Below are 12,246 nucleotides of genomic sequence, written 5' to 3'. Positions count from 1 at the left end.
CAACAAAGTAAACCATATCTATTTGTGAACAGCCTTCTGCATAACATAAAATTATGAATTTGCAACCTATAATGCATGTTCTCCTCAAGGTTATACAATGAATTGCTAATGGGTATATGAAGAAATTTACTGCCAACGACAGAAGAAAAATAAGTATTGATTACAGTGAAAACAAGCCATCAATTTCAAGTCACAACACAGTTCCCAAATTGAGAGTTTATTTGCATTTTCATTCTTTTTAGTTCCTTGTAAAAAGTAAAGGAAGTTTTGTATTCATGAAAAATGTCCTAATTTGTACTAAACTTCCATTTCAGTCACCTCTGAATCAGTTTTGACTAGTTTTGGAATAATGCATGTGTGCAAAAACATATGGGCTAAAAACAAACCTCACTTTTTTCATCTGCAAGTCCATTTTTACAAACTTTGTTGTGAACTATCTACCTATGTGTGTGCAATGCATGTATTTCGAATAGAAAATTGAAAATATTTTTGAAGGATTAGTACAACGTCTAGCGGTTCACCTTTTTTGGTTTCAATCGGAAATTCGCCCAACCCCATTCGGTCATTAGGCTGTGTATTTTTGCATTTATCTCATGTTACTCAAAATATGCTAGCTGTGAAAGGGTTGAACTTTTTGTAGTCATACTGCATTATAAATGTTACAGAGATATATATTTAGACTTGAAACTGAAATAAAGTTGAAAAATGCATTCAATAAGTTTAATTTTACCATCATACTTCTCGATTTGCACAGAAAACGCATTGAGGATACTGGGCACAAGCTTTATTTGGTACCTGCTCCCTCGCTTATACAGCATAGCAAAGCTATAAAATGTTTTGATACCGTAACCAGGCCAAATTTGGCAATGTATTATATTATAACTAGTCGACCCGTGCGGAACTCCGCACTGTGCTTCGAATCGTTTCATAAGACATTTCGCTCTTTAAAATTTTCAAAGAAAGAACATTATGAAGAAGAACTGAAAAAAAGTAAGCGCAGAAGAGAACGCATGTAATTTAAAGATATCAGTAACAAAACCTCGTTAAATACAACGTTGTGATAATTTGATCATCGCTCACCTTTTGGTCGTACATATTTTCAATGCAAACATAAATATCATTAAAAGTGTGGCTGAGTAGTGACTCGTGAAAAAGCAATAATTGTGCATGTGAAAAAACAGGTTGTGGCAAATACAGTCCTGCCCATGTGAGCATCTGACGGGAAAAAAAGAAACATTGAAGAGATATTTATTGGCACGGATTCGAATTGGCGCCAGTCTGATTAACAACCCGACACCCCAACAAACCTAGTATGTGCGCCTTCCTTTTTGAAAGCTATTCATTGAAGGAATGCGTAGTAAAAAACAGCAAAAAAGCTTTTTGCCAAACTAATAATAATAATAATAATAATAAGATCATGCTTCCATGTTATGTCATTAACCAGCATGATACGATTTAAAATTATTCGTAAAGCATGGAATTTGAATAAAGAATGACGAAGATCTCACACGTAGCGATTAAAACAAACATTCTAGAGAAGTAATAAATTAGATTGAAAATAAGTGTTTTTATCTTTGAATATTGAACTATTTCACATAGAAGGTTGCTTTAACCGTTATGGCTTAAATGCCCGTACATGTTTCTCTTTTAATCGAACACTTAAAATTCAGAACCAAAACCAGTTGAATTGAGTCCGTTTTTTAAGTGTAATTTTTCGAACATAGACAAAATGTTTTTTTTTTTTTTTTCAGCAGAAAGCAGAGGAGTAGAAAATGATTTCTTGCTAATGAAGTTGATAATAATTTTAATGCTTTATATCATATTCGCGCGAATAAAAAATTAAAGGTTTACTGGAAGAAACTCGTAGTTTTAATTTGGCGTATTATTTTTTCATTTGTACAAAAGGTCGAACATTGCTATTAGAAACATCTACATTTCAGCATACAATGAAAATGTTTTTCTGCGCAAAAAGGATTTCTTTTAGGTAATTCTAATACTTTTTTATGCTTACATTATGCTGAGTGGTCTGGATGTAGTCAAAGCTTAAAAAAAGGGAAAAACACCTTTCGATTAACAGTCAACTAATCCGAATGATAACTGCAGCCTGCATAAAGGAGTCAAAACACCAAGTAGCATTCCCACTGCATTTATTTTATTACGTGTGTATGTTATGTGTACATGTAATGCGTAATACTAATATAAATTTGATATTATGTCGAACAGCCCAAGCTTGCCCGAAGTTCAGATAGTTTATAGCCGAACGCTCTACCGAAAAAAACTTATCAGTTTAACCGAACAACTAAGTCCGGTGCTTTTAAGCTTTATTAAAATATGAACACACACACAGGCTTTTCTTTTTTTTGCCGAAAGCGACGTAAAAAATTGGAAAACTGCATTAGAACTTTACTGAAAAAAAAAAAAAATTCATAAGAACTGCAGGTCTCAAGGTTTTGAAACAGCAAGGGGTGTTTTCGAAAACTTGATTTTCCGACCGTAAGTCTATTTTTCGTCATTAGCCAGCCTGATAAGTTTTAAAATGAGAGGGGAATAATATATAAGATAAGATAATGAAGAAAAATGGTTTTATTTTTGAAAATTTTTACAATTTATTACCGCAGGCTGCTTGAACCGTTATGACTTAGATGGCAGCACGTGTTCATCATTTAACAGCACGGTTAAAATACAAAATAAATTAAACTATGCTCTTTTTTAAGCGTAGCTTTTCGAATGTAGTAAAAATGTGATAAGCTATTTGTTTTTTTGCAAAAAGAAGAAAAAATATATATTTTACCCTTTAAATTGAGGTAGTAATTTTTTTATTTGTACAAAGAGTCAAAAACTCATTAGAAGAATATATATTTCAATATACGATTTATTATTATTTTTTTTGAACAAAAAACAATTCTATTGTAGTCTGAAATCTTAAACCTGTTACTTATATTTTTGCTTACATTATGCTTTAATTTTCTTACCAGAGCCAAAGCTTAAAAAGAAAAACGTACAATTCCGAAGTAATTTAGCACAAAGTCACTTCAAGTTTTCATATCAGCAAGAAGCGTTTCCTTCTTACTTATTCTATTCCTTCATAGTTGTTATTCACTTAATTAAGGGTTTAGTAGTACGCGATATTTCTCTAATTTTTTTGTTGCAGATTGTCCAGACGCGGGCCCGAACACGCATTCTCCTGGTTACGAAGAGAACGCTCTGCCGATCAAGCTATTCAGCTCTGCCGGTCATAGCGGAAATTAAAGTTATAAGTTTAACCGAAAACCTCATTCTGGTTCTTTAAAACAGGTTTTTCGGCTGAAAAAACCAATTTTTAGACCGTGGGTCTATTTTTCGTCAGTAGCCAGCACCAAAAGCATTAAAATAAGGCGTAAATCAAAGAAATCGATCAAGAATTGAGGAAAATCTGGCGTAGAAACCAAAACAGGCTACAGAAATAATATATAAGGATATATCCTATCACATTAAAATCAATGAAGCAATGAAAATATTAGTTATATTATATGATAAATATACATTAGAATGCAAGATGACGTGAAACTTTGTCTGGTATTGGTGGTAGTAAGGCGCAAATCTTAAAAGTGTCTGAACATAATACAGAGCTGGGCCTGATATGGCTTTGAAAATTGCAAAAAAGATTGAAATTTTACAAATAATTTTTTTTTCTAATTACATATTGTTGTAGTATGAAATTAGTTTAACTTAGGTACAATAGAAAAATGCTGCTTCAGAAATATAGTAATTATTGAAGATTTCTGCATATAAAAAATGAAATGTATAATACCGACTATTCCAAACTTGAACAACTTCTGCAATGTGGTACTTTAACAGAGTAACTTGATCTTCAATTTTCCACATGAAATTGCAAACATCTGAAAACATTATATAAAAGAATCAAACAGAATTGAAAGCATAGTTAAAAGTTTAATTTGAGAAAACACCGTGCATTGACAAATTAATGTTTACTCAGTATTTTTGTACACTTAAATCCTATTACTTCATGTAAATGCATCAAGCACTTGTGCAGTGAAGGGGGGAAGGGGCGAGAGGTAAAAACACCCCACAGAGGTCTTAATTTTGACATTACTGCTAACACAGCAGTTTATACACATATAAGGACTCTTTTAATCATAAAACCTCCTCCAGAGGGCAATTCTGGCTGCGCTAGTGGTGTAAAGTATTATGTGATATTCAATAAGGCAATAAATAACTTAACCAAACATTAAGTATATTTAAAGGAAAAAAAGTTCCCATCAAAAGGGAGCTTTTATTTCTTTGTCAATAATTTCACAGGACACAACAACTTCACTTTATAAGTACTAAAAGTTTTGGAAGCTGATAACAAAACGGAAAATAATTAAAAAAAAAAGAAGATATAAATTAGAAAGCATTTGATGCCAAACAATTCCAAATATAGCATCAGTTTAGTGATATTTGGTAAGACAATAGTTTTTAAAAATGAAAAATTTGCTATTAATAAAAAAAAAAAAAAAAAAACTTTTTCATACCAGCACATGTGGTATAAATAGCATTCTTTAAATAAAATGTTCTTTGGAATTTAAAGAACTAACCTAAAACAACAGAAAACATGAAGAAAATATTTAATTTTTTTTGACAAGACTTTTAATATTTTGAACAAAATAATTTTGTTTCACTGTTTCAAAATCACAGAAATTAATTAACCATGCATAAGATAAGCATGAGAATTTATTTACTTTCCCAATATCTAATGACAAACTACATTAACCAATTCAGTTATGATTATCAGTCACTTGAATCAATATTTACTACTCATTTTTATACTTAAGTATTATCTTTATTGGCTTAATACATGATTATTTTCCATAGAAAAAAAACCCCCCTTTTATATTATCATTTCCTTAACATAATATTTTTTATACATTTATGTAGGAAAAATTTAAAACTTTCTTACCTTTATTTTTTTCAATATCTTCTATTGTGTTGATTTGTAAGCTCTCTAATGTAGGAGATGTCAACCTCAATTGTATTTCTTCAATTTTTTCCCGGAATGAAGGTGTTTCTAGCTGAAACCAAAAAGCTAAAATCAAAGGATGCCAAAACAGTCAAATGAGAACAATAAGCAATGTGATTGCTCAAAAATGCTAAACCTTTCAAGCAATTGGTAGCAATTTCATTGCTGGAAGACATTGGGAAAATACTCAATTATTTAAAAATTTTATCTATTACCATTTTCTATATGTTAACAAATAAAATATCTATTATGCGGCTTTAGTACATAAGCAAGGGTTTTAAAGAGATTTACTATTTTCCCTCTTTATTCTGATTATGTGATTAGCAAAACTTAGTAGTTTTGATCATCATTCCTTTTCATGTTCTTCCACATTATCTAGAAAAAATTAAATATATTTAAATTTTATTTGTGTTCTCGCTCACAAGATTCATTTCAACATTTGGTGTGACCCACAAGGCTATCTTTTTTTAATTTTTTATTTTAAATTAATATTCCTTCATATCATTATAGTGTATACAAACTCTATAAGGATGGGGAAATATTATCTCTATGAAGGGGTCATTGTGGTATTGGATAATATTGCAGCAAAGTGTTACATAAATAATAATAATAACAACAATAAATGTCAAATACTTTTGCATACTTAGTAGTTACTATTGTTATTGCCATTGGATTAAAGTGAATCTTAAATCAGAAATCTAAGATTTTTCCTCTTTTGTGAGTATATAATAAAATCTTAACCCCAAGTAAAGTTACCCATTAACAGCGACAACATTTTGAAGCTGACAGCAGCAAAAAGGCATGCGGGAAAAGTATTTGGTTTTGAAAAATTTCAAACAAATCACAACTGTTTACAAACCAGAAAACTAAAACTTACAAAACTCACTTTGGAGCTTCATTATGGTTTTGTTTGGCCAACACAAACACTGTTCTAAAAATTCAAATCTTTATATATTAATAGGCAAGCCATTTCCTTTCGATCCCGATTCCTCCTCTGATTGTGAACCGATTTCCTTCATTCTTTTTTTGTTCGGTAGCTATTGCCAAGTTTTAGTGTCATCAATTAAAATTTTTGAAATCAAATGCTAATTAACGGAGATATTAATAAAAAATGCTTTTTCGTCCTAAATGGCTCTTTCTACGCGAACGGATGGTCCAATTTTTTCGAATTTGATATGGTTGGAAAGGTATTTAAAAAACACTCCTAACGAAAAAATTGTCAGGGCGCTCAAGGTCCAACAACCTAAATCCATTAGAAAAAAAGTTATAAGCGTTTTTTAGTTAGCGAAACTCAAAAATTTTAACTTTATCTTTTTTCCATTGTTGAAATTCATTGTTGGAAGCGTGAAACATTTAGTTTTAATTCATTTTTTAAAACGCTTTTTCTACAAGAAAAATGCATTTTAATGCTTCAAGCTTGGTATGGTAGGAAAGCTCGTGAAAAATACTTTGAAACATGGTTCTACCCGGTTTACCGAGCAAAAACGCCAACCTGCTAGAAGCGCTACAAAAAGCGCTAGAAGCAGTTAAAAGTTGGTGAAAATTTATTTTTATTTGCTTTTTCACGCGACATAGTTAGAGTGAAGAAATTGCTGGATAATATTGTGGTGTTGCCAATTCTCGCTTGTGCTAAACAAATGAAATACTTGCATTTGTTTTTATTATTGAGGCCTTTTGGGTAACTAAGGGCATTTGAAATGTTTTCATTTTGATTATGTTTTTGCGATTTTAATATTTAAATAAATTATTTTATGGAGTGAGGGACGACTTTCAGTTCCAGCTCCCAATAATACCTGCATTTGCTATCACCACAAACAGATCTCAAGATGAAACTTTTGATAAAATTGGCGTATTATTACCACGTCCAGTGCTTCCACATGGACAATTATATGTTGTCGTGAGTAGAGTTCGTTCATTTGACTGTTGGAAATTTTATATTTAACGGAAAGATCATGCCTACTTTTACAAAAAATATTGTTTGTATAGAAGTTTTACGTATTAAGGGAAATTTGCAGCATAATTTCATTCAGAACAACATCCATAGTTGTGAAATTGGAGAACTTTATCCATTTTGGTACCAATGCCAGGGCGAGAAATATTTTTCTTTTGCATTCGTAAAAAAAGAGTACAGAAATGTCTTTTTGCAAGGAACTGACTACGAATGAAGTCCCTCTTTTGGGTGGGGTTCATTAAATTGTAACCGATTGTGACAAGGCGGATTAAATAAATGACAAGAGAAACATACAATAGGGAGAAAGGGACATCAAGCTTTTTTCAATAAGAACGTTTATAAAAAACAGTGTGATATGTGGCAAAGGGAAGAGGGGTTATGGTGAAATGTGAAACTTTACGACAAAGGGGAGAGAGATCAAAAATTTTGAAAAGTGCATTTGTCAGTTTTCCCCTAAACCGTAAACAAATCACAAACACGATTTTTTAAAAAAATTACACTATTATTGCGACGTCCAATGTTTTTGAATGGACAATTTTTAATGCAGCAAGTAGGATTCGTTCATTTGACTGTTATGCTTGGAATTTAATAATTCTAACGGCAGAGGTCCAGGCAACTTACTTAATAATATCAAACTTATTAAAAGAAGCATTGATCATGCAGAAGTTTTACGTATAATCTGAGTTTTGCAGGCTCATTTCATTTGGGAAGATTTCGACAATGGGGTTGTTTCCTTCGGTCAAAAGTACTACTTTTAGTCACTGAAATTTATAGAATTAGTAAAAAAATAACATGGACCCAGAAAATACTTTCATTTTCCCAACAGTTATTTTTTAATTAATTTTTTAAAATGTCCGATTTTGAAAACAAGGCGTGGTCTTTATGAAGTCACAAATGATGCAATTTGGCGCTTCTTTCTACCACGTTTCCACGTTATGATAATCAAGAAGCAAATTAAAATTGCGCTCTACGCTTGCTATCAACCATATCCTTGCCAATACACGTGAGTAAAGATGCGAATTAAATATTTTTCTCCATGAAAATGGCAATACTGAATGGCATTTCATCATTTGTGATTTCACACGACAGAAACGTAAACAATGAAAGCGCACGGATTTAAGTAATTTTTTAAAAATATTAAACTTAAACAAATTATTTAAAAATTGGTCAGATCCTATATTTTTAGGCATGCATTAGCATGCTCTTTCAGAAAAAAATACTTTTAAAATTTTGGAAACACCCCATTGTTAAATTGGCATGTGCTCTTCATTTACTGGCGTCAAATTTTTGTCACCAGTTGCAGCTCGAGAAATGTTTTTACTTGGCATACGAAAACAAAGAGTAGGGAAATGTATATTTGCATACGGTTGCCACAAAATAGGTCTGTCCACGAATGAAGTCCCGGTTTAAGGTGGGGTTCATGAAATAGTAACATTTTGTGACAAGGGAAAGAAAAGACATGACAAGAGGAACATACAGTGGGGAGAATGTAGCAACAAGCCTTTTTTTAATAGGAACGTTATGAAAAACAGCGTGGCATGTGACTATAGGAAGATGGGGTATGGTGAAGTGTGAACCTTTGTGACAAAGGGGGGAAGATTGTCGAAAATGTTGAAAAGTGTGACATCAGTTATGCACCACCCTTAACCATTAACAAATTACAAAGATGACTTTTTTTAAAAAATGAACTACTATTGCGACGTCCAGTTTTTTCGAATGGACAGTTGCCACGAGTAGAGTTTGTTCATTTGTTACTTGGAAATTTATATTTCTAATGACAAGGAAGCAACTTACTCAATAATAGTAGACGTTGTATAAGTTATATTGTTCATATAGAAGATTTACGTATAAACTGAGTTTTGATGCTTCATTTCATACGGGAAGATTTCGAAAATTGGATAATTGGCGATTTTTATCCATTGGCATCAAATTCGTTGTTTCCAATGCCAGGGCGAAAAATGTTTTTTCTTTGCATACGCAAACAAAGAGTAGAAAAATATCTATTTGAATAGGGTTAGCACAAAACAACATGGTATCCAAAATAAAATTGTTCAAGCTAAGAATTTGACGATCACACAAATTTCTCAATGGGGTTGTTTCCTTCAGTCAAAAGTATTACTTTTAGTCACTGAAATTGATAGAATAAGCAATAATAATAACAATAATGTGGAGCCAGAAAAAACTTAAATTTTCACAACAGTTATTTTTTATTATTATTATTTTTTTAAAAAATCCGATTCTGGAAATAAGGCGCAGTCTTTATGACGTTACAAGTGATGTTCTTTGGCGCGCTGCTCCATTACCGCTCTAAATGTTGCATAAAAAATGAATTTCAATCTGCGCACCAATTAAAATAATTGTTAAAAAATATTACTTTTTTTTTCAAAATATTTAAAAAATGGCTAAAACCGGTGTTTTTAAGCATGCTCTTTCAAAAAAAAAAAAAAAAAAAAAAACAAAATACTTTTAAAATTTCAGAAACGACCCCATTATATCCCCTTCTCGAAATATCCCCTTTCATCCATTTATTTTGAGGTTAATAGACAAAAAATAAAATTGGAATAAATTATTACTGTTTGGTTTTGTATGTACATATAAAAATTGTATGTTTCTCCCAATGTGCAGTAAGATTAGAAATAAAAAGGTTGGAAATAGTTAAATTCATTCAAGTTTTCTCAAATATTCATTTATGAATATGGTCGAATTTCGACCACTGGGCGAACACTAGTACAAAGTAAATTCACCTTAAAAATTTAGCAGAACCCTAAAGAGTGCAATTTCCTACATTCTATAAAACCCAAATTGTACAGAAGAAATAGCTAAAAACATATATTTTACCTTTAACATATTGATCATGTCATCAACAAACTCTTCAGAATTATTTCCAGCATATTCTTCTCGTAAGGAAAATAGCACACTGAATAAATTGCTGTGAATAGTATGGCCACTAAAAAATAATTTAGATAAGAATAGAATGCTCTCTGTGTAATCATCACAATGCATTACTAATATTAAATGGTAACTTTCATAGCAATGAACATTCTGACAAACTTGTAAGATAACTAAAAGTTACAGAATTAAATATTCATGCATTAATCACTGTTTGAACAACTTCTAAAAAACTATCTAATTCAAACTATAAATGTAATGTTTTGAGGTAACTGTTTCTAAACATATTAAAACACATCAAAAATATTTTTAAAACACTCAGATATTATAAACTTTTACATTTAAAATGCTTATCTTACAGAAATTTTTATTATTAAGGAGATGTAAGATAAATTTTGCAGTCATGTTTTATTCAGTTACTAATTTTAAGAGCTGTAGAGACTGACACTAGAACTGAGAGTAACAAAGGATTATTTATTTTAAAATAAAAATTTTGTATGAAGTTGCTAGGCAAAGCAATAAAAAGGAAGTTTATTTTAAATAATTCAAAGTTTGATAATAAATAAGTTTAATATTGTAAACCTTCCTTTTTCTGTCCCCCTCTCCAGGGGAGATGATTGCTAGAAAAAAAACAATGCAGTTGTACAAATCTAAATAAGTCATTTATTACTTTATATATCTTGTAAATACTAATGTGCACAAACCAAAATCTTTTTTTGCAGAATGTCATATTATACAAATAAGACTTCAATATTATTCTAATACTTATTCTATTTCCTGGACTTCTGTTAATTTTATTTATTACATTACACTAAACGTCTTTAACTCGGCTGACTGTTTATAAACCTTTATGCAAGAGAATATAGCACTAAATTGAGATGCTTGGTTAAAAGCTTCCTATCATGAATGTAAGTCCGTATGTATGCCCCAAACATTTAAAGTATGAAAATTACAGTGAAACTTTGATAAGTTGAAGTTGCAGGGAATGCGAAAAAATTCGAGTTATCGAAAATTCTTCTCATCGAATACAAAAACAAAACTATAGAATAATGCAAAATACCACCTCTGACACTCGTTAATTTATAATTTGAGCAAAATAGTGATAGAATAATGTATCAAAGATAAAAAATTGTTGCCTCAAAACAACCATATAGGATATATTACTGTTATTCTTGCGATTAGATGTCTTACTGCTGTTCTGAGGCGACAGTACATACTTGACATAATTAATGTAGAATATGAATTCAACAGTTTGAATAGGTTCCAAGGAAGAAGTAAGAAACAAATTTATAACTTTATGATGGATATAACAATTATACTTACCAGGGAAAAACATATATATATTTTTTAAATCTGCTATCAAACATTGCTTTAAGCAGAAATTTGTTTTTCGTGAAAAAGTTCTTGGAAACTTTTAAAGCATCAGAGAGGGAGGAAAAGCATCAAAGAAAGAGCACCGCCAATGGAAATGTTTTTTCGATTTTTTAAAATTGTTGAAAACATAGAGGCACATAAAACTTCAATGTAACTTTCCTCTTCTTTGCTATGCTATGCTTCTTTTTGTTTACACTTTTTGGGGAGAAGAAAAAAACGGATTTCAACTTATAGAGTTACGTTAACAAGGAAACTTTGACTTTGACAACAGCCATTAAATTTGACTTGTTGAATATTTGAACTCAATGAAATTCGTCTTATCAAAAATAAATAACATTAGTTCTCCATACTGTTGGTCGGGAACAAATACTCACTTCGGCTTATCCAAGTTCGACTTATCGAAGTTTCACTGTACTTGGATTCGTTTTTTTAGGATCATACATTGATTGCTTGGCTAAAACAATATGTAAAGGAAGTGCAAATACATAAATATATAAATAAACAGTAAGTTAGTAAGCAAGGTCGGTAAACAAACATAAATGAACAAACAAATTACACTGAAAGAAATACTTATATAATTTTAGATAAAAAAATAATTACATCATAGCCATATTTTTTATTTGTTCAATTAAGGCTGTCACAGTAATGGCTTTATCACTAACAGATATCACAAATGCTGGAAAGACTATTTCCCAAATAAACACAGGTGTATACCTGAAAGAAAAAAAAACACATTAATCACTTTTTAAAGGAAAATATTGATGCTGTACAAGTATGAAATGTAAAAAAAGAAAAAGAAAGAAAAAAAAACAGATTTTTAGTACATCATTACTTATTATTTTATTACTATTATTTTTTGTCCTTTAGTAAATTAAATTAGCAGTTCAGAACTTAGTGCAAGTGCAATGAAACATTAACTGCACTTTTGAAAACATAACACTACAGTCAAACCTTGTTAAAACCAACTGAAAGGGTCCTTTGAAATTAATTCATCTTATGGTAGTTCATCTAATTTGAAAAACAATTAATGTCG

The 12,246-nt window shown here is 30.8% G+C and overlaps 1 protein-coding gene across 1 annotated transcript in view; it reads right to left on the bottom strand.

Moving 5' to 3' along the window:
* LOC129224760 (1-phosphatidylinositol 3-phosphate 5-kinase-like) overlaps positions 1-12,246 on the bottom strand; it is a 128,101-nt gene that overhangs the window by 31,287 nt on the left and 84,568 nt on the right. Inside the window, exons 22-25 of the mRNA XM_054859308.1 lie at positions 11,814-11,927; positions 9,789-9,897; positions 4,940-5,051; positions 3,791-3,878 (exon numbers count right to left, since the gene is read on the bottom strand). Of these exons, the coding sequence (XP_054715283.1) occupies positions 3,791-3,878; positions 4,940-5,051; positions 9,789-9,897; positions 11,814-11,927 (423 nt within the window). The remainder of the gene's footprint in view (positions 1-3,790; positions 3,879-4,939; positions 5,052-9,788; positions 9,898-11,813; positions 11,928-12,246) is intronic.

This window comes from Uloborus diversus, chromosome 6 (genome assembly GCF_026930045.1).
Source record: "Uloborus diversus isolate 005 chromosome 6, Udiv.v.3.1, whole genome shotgun sequence".
In the NCBI taxonomy this organism is placed as follows: domain Eukaryota; kingdom Metazoa; phylum Arthropoda; class Arachnida; order Araneae; family Uloboridae; genus Uloborus; species Uloborus diversus.
Note: the sequence above shows the minus strand (reverse complement) of the source record. Positions and strands in the feature narration are given on the sequence as shown.